General features: G+C 55.5%; 2 protein-coding genes across 9 annotated transcripts in view; one reads left to right on the top strand and one right to left on the bottom strand.

Moving 5' to 3' along the window:
- Nucleotides 1–8,350, bottom strand: part of CRAMP1 (cramped chromatin regulator homolog 1) — a 60,565-nt gene extending 52,215 nt beyond the window's left edge. For 2 of the 6 annotated variants that reach the window (XM_074381779.1, XM_074381778.1), the window contains exons 1-2: nucleotides 6,693–6,828; nucleotides 5,768–6,114 (exon numbers count right to left, since the gene is read on the bottom strand). In XM_074381779.1, the coding sequence (XP_074237880.1) occupies nucleotides 5,768–6,114; nucleotides 6,693–6,802 (457 nt within the window). In that variant the 5' untranslated portion in view covers nucleotides 6,803–6,828. Of the gene's footprint in view, nucleotides 1–5,767; nucleotides 6,115–6,542; nucleotides 6,621–6,692; nucleotides 6,831–8,054 lie in introns of those variants that run through there. The other 4 variants (XM_074381782.1, XM_074381781.1, XM_039478222.2 and 1 more) reach the window with 4 other exon arrangements.
- A 326-nt stretch (nucleotides 8,351–8,676) lies between these two features.
- IFT140 (intraflagellar transport 140) overlaps nucleotides 8,677–12,083 on the top strand; it is a 105,675-nt gene continuing 102,268 nt past the window's right edge. For 2 of the 3 annotated variants that reach the window (XM_074381784.1, XM_074381783.1), the window contains exon 1: nucleotides 8,677–9,872. The gene's annotated coding sequence lies outside the window, so the exon portion shown is untranslated. The remainder of the gene's footprint in view (nucleotides 9,873–12,083) is intronic. The other variant, XM_003928378.4, reaches the window with a different exon arrangement.

Consider the following 12,083-nt stretch of genomic DNA (forward strand, 5'->3'; position numbering starts at 1 on the left):
CCTCCCAAACAGAACCCGCCTTTCCACTCAGCCTGGTCACCACCATAATTCTCCAGCAGCCACACTGCCTGCCACCTGCTTCCCCCTTCCCATCTGCACCACGTTTCCCAAGCCAGCTCTGTGTTGCCCAGTAAGACAATTTCAACAGCCTCCTCTTGGGTCTCCCAAATCCGTAGCACCTGCTGCAGCCTGCTGTGCAGTGTGCTGGGAGGGCTGCTGTGAGGGCGCAGCCATGTGGCCCCAGTGCACCTTCCCCGTTGCCGGCCCCTCTATCTAGCTCCAGACAGGCTGGACCACCTGCTCTTTGCAACATGTCCTCTTCCCCATCACATGTCCTGGGTTGGCCTGGAATGTCACCACCTGCACTCCTTTCTATCACCTTAAGATGACAAAATTATGTATATCTTTCAACTGGGGAAGCTGAGACACGGGCTGAGTAGGTCACCCACAAAGCCACACACCTACTCACTGCCCAGCAGGCCTGGAAATAACAGAAGCTATATTTAAACGGCACCTTAAAAATGCATTCAAATGGCCTGCTTCTGCCTGTCTTCACAATGTGTAGTTATCTCCATTTTAGAAATGGGGATACTTTCAGAATTTAATAGTAGCATTATGTGGTTAAAAAAAAATGGGGAAACTGAGGCTATAAAAGCCCCAAAGTCACCAGGCAGCAAGAACCATGCAGCCTTCTCCAAACTCAGGCGTTTCCCATGCCATGCCATCGGAACAGCTCTCAACGCCAAGTGCACACGTGGTGCGGGCACAAGGCTGGAGGATCAGGGTTGTAATGGAGGACACCAACCTCAAGGTCCCTTCCTCAGCCTGGGAAAGGTGAGAAGTTAAATGACTCGCCCAAAGGCACGTGGCTAATAGGCAGCCAGACCTGGGCCTTTGGAAAATGTCTGTCAGACACAAAAGCCCAGTGACACCATGTCATTGTCTATAACATCCATTCACTGTCCTGGAGCACTCTTTTTGTGGTTTGGTGAACTTCCTTCTGAGGGTCAGGAACAGTAAAATCAAGAATGACAGCAGACCAACTAACTGTGAGGGAGTCAGTGGCTGGTCTAGAGGTGAGAGGACCACAGTGAACACATGTGTCTCCCCCAGGATTCATTCATTCTCAGAAAGACACTGGTGAGACCCACACGTGGAAGTGCATCTCCAGCACAGGGAAGCGTCCTCATGGCCTTTGTCTGCAGCATAAGAGAGCAGGGACCCTTCCCTGGAGGCCAAGGATGGTATAGAAACTGAAGAGGTCCAACTCGTCCACCTTCACATCTCCTGAGGCATTCCGCGTCTCTCCTAACACAGGATATCACATCAGAGGCTCGGGCCAGCAGCTTTGGTCTTGGAGATGCAGTTGTGGTTCAGGGCTTTGTGGACACCATCTCCACCAAGGTCACATTGGGGGGATCCTTCAAGCAAGCCAAGTCGCAGGCAAGGTGTCACCTCAGCAGGTGAGTCCTGAGCCTCCCCTACCCAGCCCCATCGTCAACACACTGTGCTGCCACTCCATTCTATACAACAGGCAGTCAGTGAGCAAACGGACTCCTCCCAGCCTCGCATCGTCCTATCCCTCTCAAGATCCGGTCCATACTCCAGGCGTGCCTGCAAGAGCCCTGGTCAGGGTCGCCGGACTCCGCAATGTTCTCTTGCAGGTTCTGAAGGTGACCTCAAACCTAGTGGTCTCCAGGACACCCCCTGGAGTCACATATACTGTCCCCTTCTCTGCTGGGACTCCCATCCTCAGTACCTGCAAGGCTCAGCGTCCTCCTGCATCTTCTGACCAGTGATGTCTCTCTTGAAGTTTCTCCCTTTCCTCCCACAAATATTTGAGAGAAACACAACTAGAACTCCATGGTTTCTATAAAAGTAAATGCCCTCTTCATCAAATACCATAAGATTTCCTAATTGCATCTGGTAGGCAATTGAAGATATCCCAACTAAACTACAAACTCCTGGGAATATCTCCTTTTTCTGGTTCTTTAGTGTTAAAAATGCTGTTGTTACTTCACGTGACAAAGAGCTTCCATACACCACCTTATACGACCACACTAATTTTCACATTTCTGACTTTGCTATCCGGAATAATCTCTCTGCTATCTTGATATCCTCATATAACCTAAAATAAAACACAAAAATGAAAATCTGAATGTATACTTCATTAGACAACTTCACAACAGAAATGAGTTTTAATATCAAAAGTGTACAGGTATTTGCAAATCAGCTCAGCCTTCAAACCAATGTTCTAATGTTGCCTTCCCTACTTTATCTTTAGTTTTGTTTTTGAAACAGTCTTGCTGCATCACCCAGGCTGGAGCACAGCATCTACAGCTCGCTGCAGCCTCTGACTCCCAGGTTCCAGTGATCCTCCCACCTCAGCCTCCTGAGTGGCTGGGACTACAAGTCCAATCTTTTATAGGACTTCTTTTTGAAACATCTAGAAACTACAGGCAAGCCACAGATTATACAAAATATAAAGAAGAGTAAATTCTGCACAGTCGTTTACTGCTTCCTACATACAACTGTCACTTCAGACTACACTACCCGGTTTTGGAGATGGCGCGTTTTCCCATCCTTGATGGGACTGAAGTTCTTTGGGATGAGTGAGGGGACCAAATAAGCAGGTCTCTGTCCCCACCCCCAATGTTCTCGCATTCCATCTGCCCCAGCAGAACACCAGCTCAAGAGCATTCCTGGGACTTGCACTCACCCCCCAGGCGTGCCCCGCCCCCACCCCACCCGTGTGCAGCCTCCTCCTGCAGTCTTGTCATCTTGCAGTTGCACACATTTTCAATAGCAAAAGTACCAGGTGCCCATTAAGCACCTTGTGGCTTGAGGCAGGTGTCTCTTTTATCCTAAAGATGGAGTAGCTTGCTCAGAGCCAGCCAGACCATTAACTGGCCAAACAGGGAGGAGTGTGAGGCCTGTGTCTCCTGACCGACATCTTACAGACAGTTTCTGTGGCTCTGAGCCCAGATCTCCAATGTGTCCCGGAATCACTTCGGTGGTGTAGTACAGCTGCAGGAACGTCTGTTTTGGGATTTCTGGTCTGCAGCTTACCTTCTGTTTAGATTGAGCACATGAGTTAAACAATGGACTTCAGCTTCTGCACTCATTTAAATGCAAAATTACAGAGACGCAAGACGCCTGGCACACAGACACGAAATCTCAGCTCCTATCCCTACGTCAATGCAAACATAAATTTAAGTTTGAAATTGTACTAGAAAAAAGGTATTTTTCATTGAAGTCAGTAAGAGTCTCTTCTTACAGAGAAAGAAAACACAGCTGTGTGCAGAAAAGCCAAACAAGGAGACTGTTCTTTCCCCCCAAACCCCTTCTTCCAAATTCACTATAAGGGTCTCAGGCCCATTGAGACTGCAATTGGCCAGGGCATCAAGTAGTCAAGTAGTCAACCAAAGCAACTGCCAGTGATTGAGCTATGTATTCCTTATGCATAACCGAAGTTACACCATTTTCAACGGAAAAATTGAAAAATGAAGAACTGATTGTCTCCTCACTGACAGGTGCTCACCACTCCAGGTGCAGATTTCTCCAGATTGTAAGAGAATTCTCCCCTAAGCATTATTCTGGAAGGTGAGCTAGAGTGTTGCAGGGCAGCTGTCACCACCTGGTCTTCTTTTCTGACAGGTAATGGAAGTGATGACTGAGCAGAGGTCTCTCCAAAGACTGGTGGTGGGGGATGTCCTAGGCACAGTGAAATGCCTCCAAAGGCACAGAGGAGCGTGAACGCAGACAGCAGCAGACAGGCGGCCTTCCTTCCCGGGAAGCTCCGAGGCAGACAGTGGCCGAGAAGTGGACAGGCAGCGATCCTTCCTGGGAAGCTCTGAGGCAGACGGTGGCCAAGAAGTTCTGTGATGCAAAGGAGACCCACTTCCTACTCCTCTCCTAAAAGCCACTATTACAGCTCATTTCATTAAAGAAATATTTGTTTGCTAAAGTGGGATAATGAGTATGTCATGAGCAGCACAAATTCTAATAAATTTGTATTTTACTAATATTAAAATATAATAAAAAGTCCCAGGCTTCTCCAAGCCACACAGTGGGACAAGAAGCAGGAGCACAAGTGCCAGCCAACTGAGCATGAGAGGAGCTCAGGAAACCTTCTGCACCTTAACAAGCTGCTCTCAACTATACAAACAAAAGTAAGCCTCTCCTCATCACTTGACTGCCAAAAATCTACCTGATCACCAATGTCTTAGCGGCATTTCACTTGTACACAAGTAGCCACATACACGTCTCAGCGCTTTCACACCATTGCACTATTCCCCTTCCAGCAGCCACACTTCAAGGGGATGAAGCAGCTGCCCTCGTTTCTTGTCTCACAGGTGAGGACACCCGACAGAAAAGCGTCTCCAAGAAGGTGAAGGGGCAGAGGAAGGTTGGAGGCCAGGGGCATGGGGGTGGCGAATGCTGGCTGGACTTGAGGTCCAGGCCTTCTGAACCATAAACAACAAACCTTTGAAGGCACCACAGAGCTTACATGAGCTTAGACATACCTGTAACCTACAATAAAAAACTAGTAACAATCAAAGCCAGTAATGTTTTCCCAAAACTGGCAATTTTCACACCAAAGTAAGTTTATATGAGGCAAGTTTTAAATTCGGAAACAAGGTAAGTTACCTTATATTTACAGCTTTAACAAAATTCTTTATCAGTGACTAAAGCCATGATTCCAGAGGCCAGCCTTCTTTGGTTGAGAATGCAGCAGGAGAAGCAAGCTCAATGGGACACATTTGGCACAGATCTCCAAAATAGGTTCTCCATTAGTTCCTTTTTAAGACTACCAGGACCATTTACTAAATTTAAATGAACACTTCCCAAGGAAGGTAGTGAAAGTTTGTTTTTTTTTTTTTAATGTGAAACTTACTGGAAATTGATGTTATATTTGCTATTTATACAAAGTGTTGCAAAGGTAGTCAGAAACAAGAATCTAAGAGCCATTCACCTGTTTTAGGAAAAGCACAAGGCTGAAATATAAATAAAAGCAGACAACAATGAAGTACTGGCACACGGAAAACAAAACTAAAACGTAGTTTTCTTATGATCTTGGTGGAGACCCCAGCTAAGTAACAACATTCTCCAGCCCCTCGGAATACAATGGCAAACACTACAAGCTATTGCTTGTTCACATCAGGACACAATCCTTTTCGCCACTCTTTCCTTTCTTTGGCACAGAAGTAAACCTCAGTTGCAACTCAAAGGGCCCCCACTTCTATGCCCTTCCTACTCTCAAGCCAGGAGCACTTGAAGGAGAGGACAATGAGTCCAAGTCAGACCCTAAGGATCCTTTCTCCGTTTCTCATCCATCTTCCCCCAATGAGTTTCAAAAGCCTGTGCCTTTGTTGCACTTCCACCACCTGATGTCTGTAAAAGAGATACAAGCAGGTATTTTCTTCTCTTCCCCTTTCTCAACTATTGTCCTCTGTTTATAACAGACAACCATAGAAAACTATCAATGATCCTTTGGGAAGAAAACAGCTTTAGGGGATCTCTTTGACTCTCCCAAAGAAAGGATACTGGCTGCATCTTCAAAGAGTTTAAATATAGAAAAGTGGCAGCCTCTTCGAAGGAGAGAGGGGACACACATCCCAGCTAAGTGCCACCCCAAGTGAGGGCCTCAGTGCAGGCCGCGGGATGGGTGAGCTGGGGTGGAGCACGGCTGGGACAAGGGGTTCCTCTCCCCCGGGACACACCCTGGGGAGGGGCTGGGGTCTCCCAAGGAGACGGACCGCCTTACCTTTTCCGCGGGGCCCCGGACCACCGGCGTTGCTGCTCCCCACGGCGTTCGGAGGGTCCTTCCTGGGCCTCTTGCTCTGCGGCCGCACGCTGGACCGGAGGAAGTGGTGCTGGTCCTGGGGGCTGCCTTGCGGCGGAGACGGCGCCTGCGGCGCGCTGGGGGGCGCGGGGGTGCCGTCGGCGCCGACCCGGGGGGTCTTGTCGTCCCTCTTTGTGCCGCTGCTCTCCTCGGCCGCGTCTGCGCCGCCGGCCCCTTCACCTTCCAGGGACTCCTCATCGGCCGCCCGCTTGCCCAGCTTCTTGAGCCCGTCCTCCCCGCTGCCGCCGTCGCCCAACTTCACTGTCATCCTGCGGCCGGGAGAGGGGAGGCAGCCGGTGAGGCGGGCGCAGGCCGGGAAGTTTAGCCGCCCCGACGCGCTCTCAACATGGCCGCCGTTGTTTGTTCCAAATCCCCTCTCGGCGGCTCGGCCCGGCCCGCCCGAGCCCGCCCGAGCCCGCCGCAGCCCCTTTCGCCCCCGCGCCGCCGCCCCCAGCCCTGCCCACCGGCTCAGGACCCTGCCGGGCCTCCCCGGACGCCCCCTGGCCGAGACCCGCGTCCAGACGCCCAAGCCGGCGGCGGGAGGGCGCGACAGCTCGGCGGTCCCTACCCTACCCTACCCTGCCCGGCCTCGGCCTCGGCCCGGGCCCCGGCCCCGAGGGCTATGGGAGGCCCGGCGCGGGCGCAGGTCGGGGCACGGCTGCGGGTCCCGGCCGCCGCCCCGCCCGCTGCCACCTACCCGGCGGGGCCGCGGCTCATGGCCTGGCCCAGCGTGCCGGCCTCGCTCCCTGCGCCGCCTCGGACGGCCGGGCCGCAGCCCCAGCCCTCGCCCCTCGTCCCACCCCCTCCCCGCCCCCCGAAACGCGCGGGGCTCCCGGGTCCCGCGCACCTGCCCGGCGCGCCAGCCCCCAGAGTTGGCCCTGGAGGAGAGCGGAGGAGGCCAGATCCACCCCGGGACCGGAGAAGCGCGGGCTCCCCTGCCCGCACGGGGAACTCCATGGTGGCCCAATGCCGCCGGACGCCTGCTTATTTTAAAACAGACATAAAGAATAATCAGCTCTGGGACTCTGGGAATCTTCTTCCCAGGGTGGGAGATGTGAGCTGCTGCGGGGATTTGCCAGTTAAAAGTGCTTTTGCAACAAAGGAGCCTGTTGCATGGAGCAGGTTGGAAGCACCCGGGAAAGTGACAGCCCGGGTATGTCCGGGTCCAAGGGCAAGAAGCGGTACAAAGACGATGGTGTTAAAACTCTTGGCAACGACTAATGAAATTCTTGCATTAACTTGGCTACCCTCTGCCCTGTAAAAACGTCAACAACAAAATGCAGTGACTAAAAATGCTGCAGCCCAGAAAGCAGAGGACTCAAAACTAAACTCAGAGAATCGGGTACACACCAACAGCTTCAGCCCAGAAACAGGGACGGGCACGTGCGAGGAAGCCGAAAACGCTCAATATTCCATTCCTCCACAGACACTGAGCCTGCGCTGAACACAGCTGCCGAGGACGGGAACATTTCTACTGCCAACGAACACTCGACCGAGGCACCCCCACTGGCCATTAAACACAGGGACGCGGAGGAGGACGTCTCCCTCCGAGGGATCGGAAAATGGGTCCAAAGCCGCAATAGTGCCCCCACCCCGGGTTCAGACCACATACACGATGATCCGTGGCCGTTTTCTCCCGCTGGAATTGATCTTGGGAATCACTTTAAAAACTCTGCCAAAGAACGGAAACCACACACGACCAGCACCCCAACTTCAGGGATTTCGTGGCAGGGGACGCCTCACTCTTCTCAGTGCGCCGCTTTCTGCACACCCGAACCCCAGAGGCCTCCCTCGGGCTAGAAAGCAGGGAACCCCGCTGCCCAGGGGCCTGTCCGCCCGCAGGCCGCCCGGGACTTGAGCCAAGCAGACTCGGCCACTGCACCGAAGACGCCGTCCGAGCGCGGGGACGCCCTTTTCGCCACCGAAAGGACCCTTGCCTCGAGGGCCAGCAAGCACGGGGATGGCCCCCTTTTCGCGAGAACCCTCAACGGGACTTGACCGTTCTCGGAGGCGCCGTCTCCTCAAGCCCTACCCCCCTCCGCACCCGCTAGCCTCTCGGGATGGGGGAGCAGAAGCCTCCTCGCCCTGAGCCCAGTCCGGGCTGCACCGGGCGCTGTGGCAGTGACGCCCCGCCGCGCTCTCCCGCGCCGCCCGACAGGACCCCGGTGCGGGCCTCGCCATGACAGCCCCAGCGCCCAGCCTCAGTCACCTTTTTCATCAACGCCGGGCAGCAGCCTGGCTTCCCGGGGCCTCCCCGGGGCCTCCCCGGGCGCCCGCAGAACTAGCCGGGCCCGGCTGCCCCGGCACCCGAGCGCCGGCTGCAGTGAGGCCGCGACGCTGGGCCGGTCGTCCGCCTCGGAAGCAGCTGGCCGACCGGCGCTCGACCCGTCACGTCCCCTCCGCGGGCCGGCGCGCGGCTGAGGGGGCTGCGAGCACGGATGCTGCCGCCGCTCAGCCTCGAGAAGCCGGCCCGCCGCGCTCAGCAGCAGTTCCGGCTACGGCGGCCGGCGGGGACCGCACGGACGGCACGCGGGGGCGGGGCCGGGGCGCGCGGGCGCGCGGGGCGGGGCGACAAGCGCGGAGGCGAGCACGCCCAAGGTTTCTTCGGGCGCGACTCCCCAAAACGGCGCTCCCATTGGCTAGCGCCAGGCGGGCGCGCTCGCACGCACCGGCCCGGGGAAATCGTCGGAGGCGAGCCCGCGGCGCGAGTAGTGTTGTGACGCCAGCCCCGCGACCTTGCGGACCATGCGTGTCTTTGGATTGGTGGACAGACAGCCAATAGGCCAGCACCCAGGCTGTGATTGGCCGCGGCCGTGTTGACGGATACGTGAGAAGAAAACGCCGCGGTAGCTCGGAGTCTGGCTTCGGGCGCGAACCTGAGTTCTGAGGAGAAGTGTGGGGGCGTGGGAGGCAGATACGCGCACCCTTTTCCGGGGGGTGGGTGTGTGCTTCTGCGCTGCGTTAGCGTGGCCGAGCCGCGCAGTCTGAGCTCCGTGCAGTCCCGCCTGCCGCGTCCAAGCGAGTCTCCTCCCTCAGCCTCCCGAGCAGCTGGGATTCCAGGCGCGCGCCGCCACGCCCGCCGGTTTCTTTTGCAGTGCAGACGGGTTTTCACCATGTTGGCCAAGCTAGTCTCGAACTCCTGACCTCCAGTGATCCGCCCGCCTTACCCTCCCACATGGCTGGGATTACAAGCGTGAACCACCGCCCCCGGCTCCAATTAGAGCCTTTCTTTTTCTCTTTTTCTGTTCTCTGTCGCCCAGGCTGGAGTGCATGGGCGCGAGCTCGGCTCGCTGCGGTCTCCGCCTCCCGGGGCTCGGGCGACCCGCCTCCTTCAGCCTCTTGTAGCCGAGACTGCAGGCGCCACCGCGCCCGGCTAATTTTCGTAGAGACAGGATCTCGTCGTGTTGCCCAGGCTGGTCTCGAACTCCTGGGCTCCAGCGATCCGCCCGGCCGCCAGCTGCTTTCTGGGGGCGGGGGGCGCTCCCTGCCTCCCTCCCTTCCCCGGCGTCCGGGCCCCGGAGGTGGACAGACGCCCCCCGCTACCCAGCAGCTCAGGGCACTGCCGAGCGCATCGCGTTTTCCAGAAACGCCCGCCCCGCGCCCTCCACTCCCAGACTGGCCCGGGCTGAGACCGCCCCGCGGTGGAAAGGCCCCGCCTCGGGGTGCGCGGGAGGGGGACGCGCCCAGAAGAGAACGCTGCGGCGGTCCTCCTCCCCCCGGAGTGCCTCCCGCGGGATCCGGGCTGTGACAGCGCGGCCTCGATACAAAGGGGACCCGACGCCCGCCCCGCGCCGCTGCCTCTCCTAGAAAAAGCTTGTCCCGCTTCCCTCTCGTGGAGCAGAATCACGCGGGCCCCGGCGCTCGGCTGTCAAGAGACGCCGGTGCGAGCCCGATCGCCTTCGGCTCTTTCCGGCCGCTTGGGGCGGTTCGGGCGTCGTCGGCACCGCCTCGCTCACCTTCGGCTGTTTCCGCGTTCCTGGCGCGCCGTTGTCCCGGCAACGCGCGGCGGCTCGGCGGCCAGGCCGAGGTAAGTGGCCTTGGGACTGGGGCGGCCGACCCAGGTCCTTAGGAGCCAGGCGGGGGTTTGGGGCCGAGGACCTGACTTGGGGCGCGCGTCGGGACCCTCCCGTCTCCTCCCACGATGCCTTCGCCGCCGAGTCCCCGCAGCCCCTTGCCGGTCCCATCGAGGCTGGGGCGGACTCGGCGCGGGGTCCAGATCGCCAGTGGGACGTTGGCCGCCGTCCCGGCACGGCCTGGAATCGCCGTGGATCACAGGGCGAGTCCCTTTGGAATGGGCGGGCCGGGTCACCCCGCAGGTGAAGCGGGGCAGACGAGAGGACCAAAACAGAAACGCTTTATGCTTGGTCACACGCCGGGGTGTCCTGAGGGTCGCGTTGCATCGACCCGCCAGCGAATGGTTTCTCAGTACGGTCCGCTGGAGGCAGCGCGGACCCCGAGCAGGCCGGAGGCTCTGGACTGCGGCCTGGAGGGCGAGGCTTTGTAGGGTGGCCCGGGGCGCCTGCCCGGGAGAGTCCGCCGTGGAGCCCTGTCCTGGGGTTCCCTGCTCAGCGTCGCCGAGGAGGAAGGCTGCGCAGAGCCCGGTGACCATGCGCCGCTTAGCTGAATGGGCTTCACAGATTTTCCCAAAAGCTGGTTTAACGGAGGCACCTGGACGTGAGAGGAGGAAATCGGTTAGGATAAATACAGTGTTTCTCCGGTTCCCCAAAGTTGATACATTTCCCAGTTTTGTGTTCCAGAGACTAGGACTTTGCTTCAAGGAAAGGGAGGATACTTGTCTCCAAACTGATGCTGCTATAGATTGTCATCAAGTACCTAGTTTATGGTTAGCCATCTCTCCTTCTTGTGTTCACTTTTCTTTTTTAACTCCACAGATAATACTCTTTCGGAACTTGTTAAATACAGGTGGAAGGAGCTATGAACAGTTATGTTAATACATTGTGTAAAAATGAAACTCATTCAAGCAGGCCTGCAACCCATTTCTTATATTAATAACTAACAACAGGAAGAATATCTTTCCTTGCTAATACACAGCTTCATCTGTGTGAGGCCTGTTCTGTGCCAGGCACTGTTTCAAGGGACTGGGAATACTGGGTTCCTCCCAATCTGTGGGGAAGATAACATGGGCGACAGTGTGTGAGCAGTGAAACACACATTTACAGTAAAGTCTAAATGCAGCCACGAAGTGTAACGTTGTGTGGGGACACTGGGCAGAAGCACAGGACAACAGCAAACCATTAAGCCCTGAAAGAGCCCCCTTACCCGAAGCAGGGGTAACCTAGAAAAACCCCAGGCAGGAAAGAAAATAATTAGATCGGTTAGACTTCATAGTTATTACAAAGTGTTGTGCTAATGCATCACTCATTTTTCACAGAAATATTTTCACAGAGTAAACTTGTTAGATACTCATTTCCCATAGCCCAGGATTTATAACCTTGGCTGGTTGCAACATGTAAAAACTCATTTTGAGAGATAATCCCAGCTGCTTTGGAGACTGAGGCAGGAGGATCACTTCAGCCCAGGAGTTCAAGGCTACAGTGAGCCATGATCACACCACTGCTCTCCAGCCTGGGGGTCCTGTCTCTAAACAAGTAAAATGTATATTTTTTAATTTGAAGGTTTCTTTTGCTATTTTAAATTGCCCAGATTTTGATCTGGTGTTTATTTGTTTGTTTGTGGGTTTTTGTTGTTGTTCTTTGAGACGAAGTCTCACTCTGTTATCCAGGCTAGAGTGCAGTGCTGCTATCTCGGCTCACTACAACCTCTGCCTCCCAGGTTCAAGTGATTCTTCTGTCTCAGCCTCCAGAGTACTTGGGATTACAGGTGTGCGCCACCACACCTGGTTAATTTTTTTGTATTTTTTTTTTTATTTTTAGTAGCATCAGGGTTTCATCATGTTGGCCAGGCTGTTCTTGAACTACTGACCTCAAATGATCCTCCCACCTCAGCTCCCCCGCAAAGTGCTTATAGAGATTATAGGCATGAGCCACTGTGCCTGGTCTGTTCTGGTGTGTTTTAACTTTTAATGACCTTATTTGAAGGTTTGCATGAGGACTTTATTCAAAGAAACCAGAGCCCTACCCAGTGTAGATGTCTCCTAAGTGATGTATGTGCAGGAGGCTGGGGTCTGCCCTCCTCTGACTCCCACCCGCCTCCTGCTCCACCAGCCAGGTGAGAGCCTGGAGAGGGAAGCGGCCACACCACCAAGGCCATAGTCTGC

This window comes from Saimiri boliviensis, chromosome 12 (assembly GCF_048565385.1).
Source record: "Saimiri boliviensis isolate mSaiBol1 chromosome 12, mSaiBol1.pri, whole genome shotgun sequence".
Lineage (NCBI taxonomy): Eukaryota > Metazoa > Chordata > Mammalia > Primates > Cebidae > Saimiri > Saimiri boliviensis.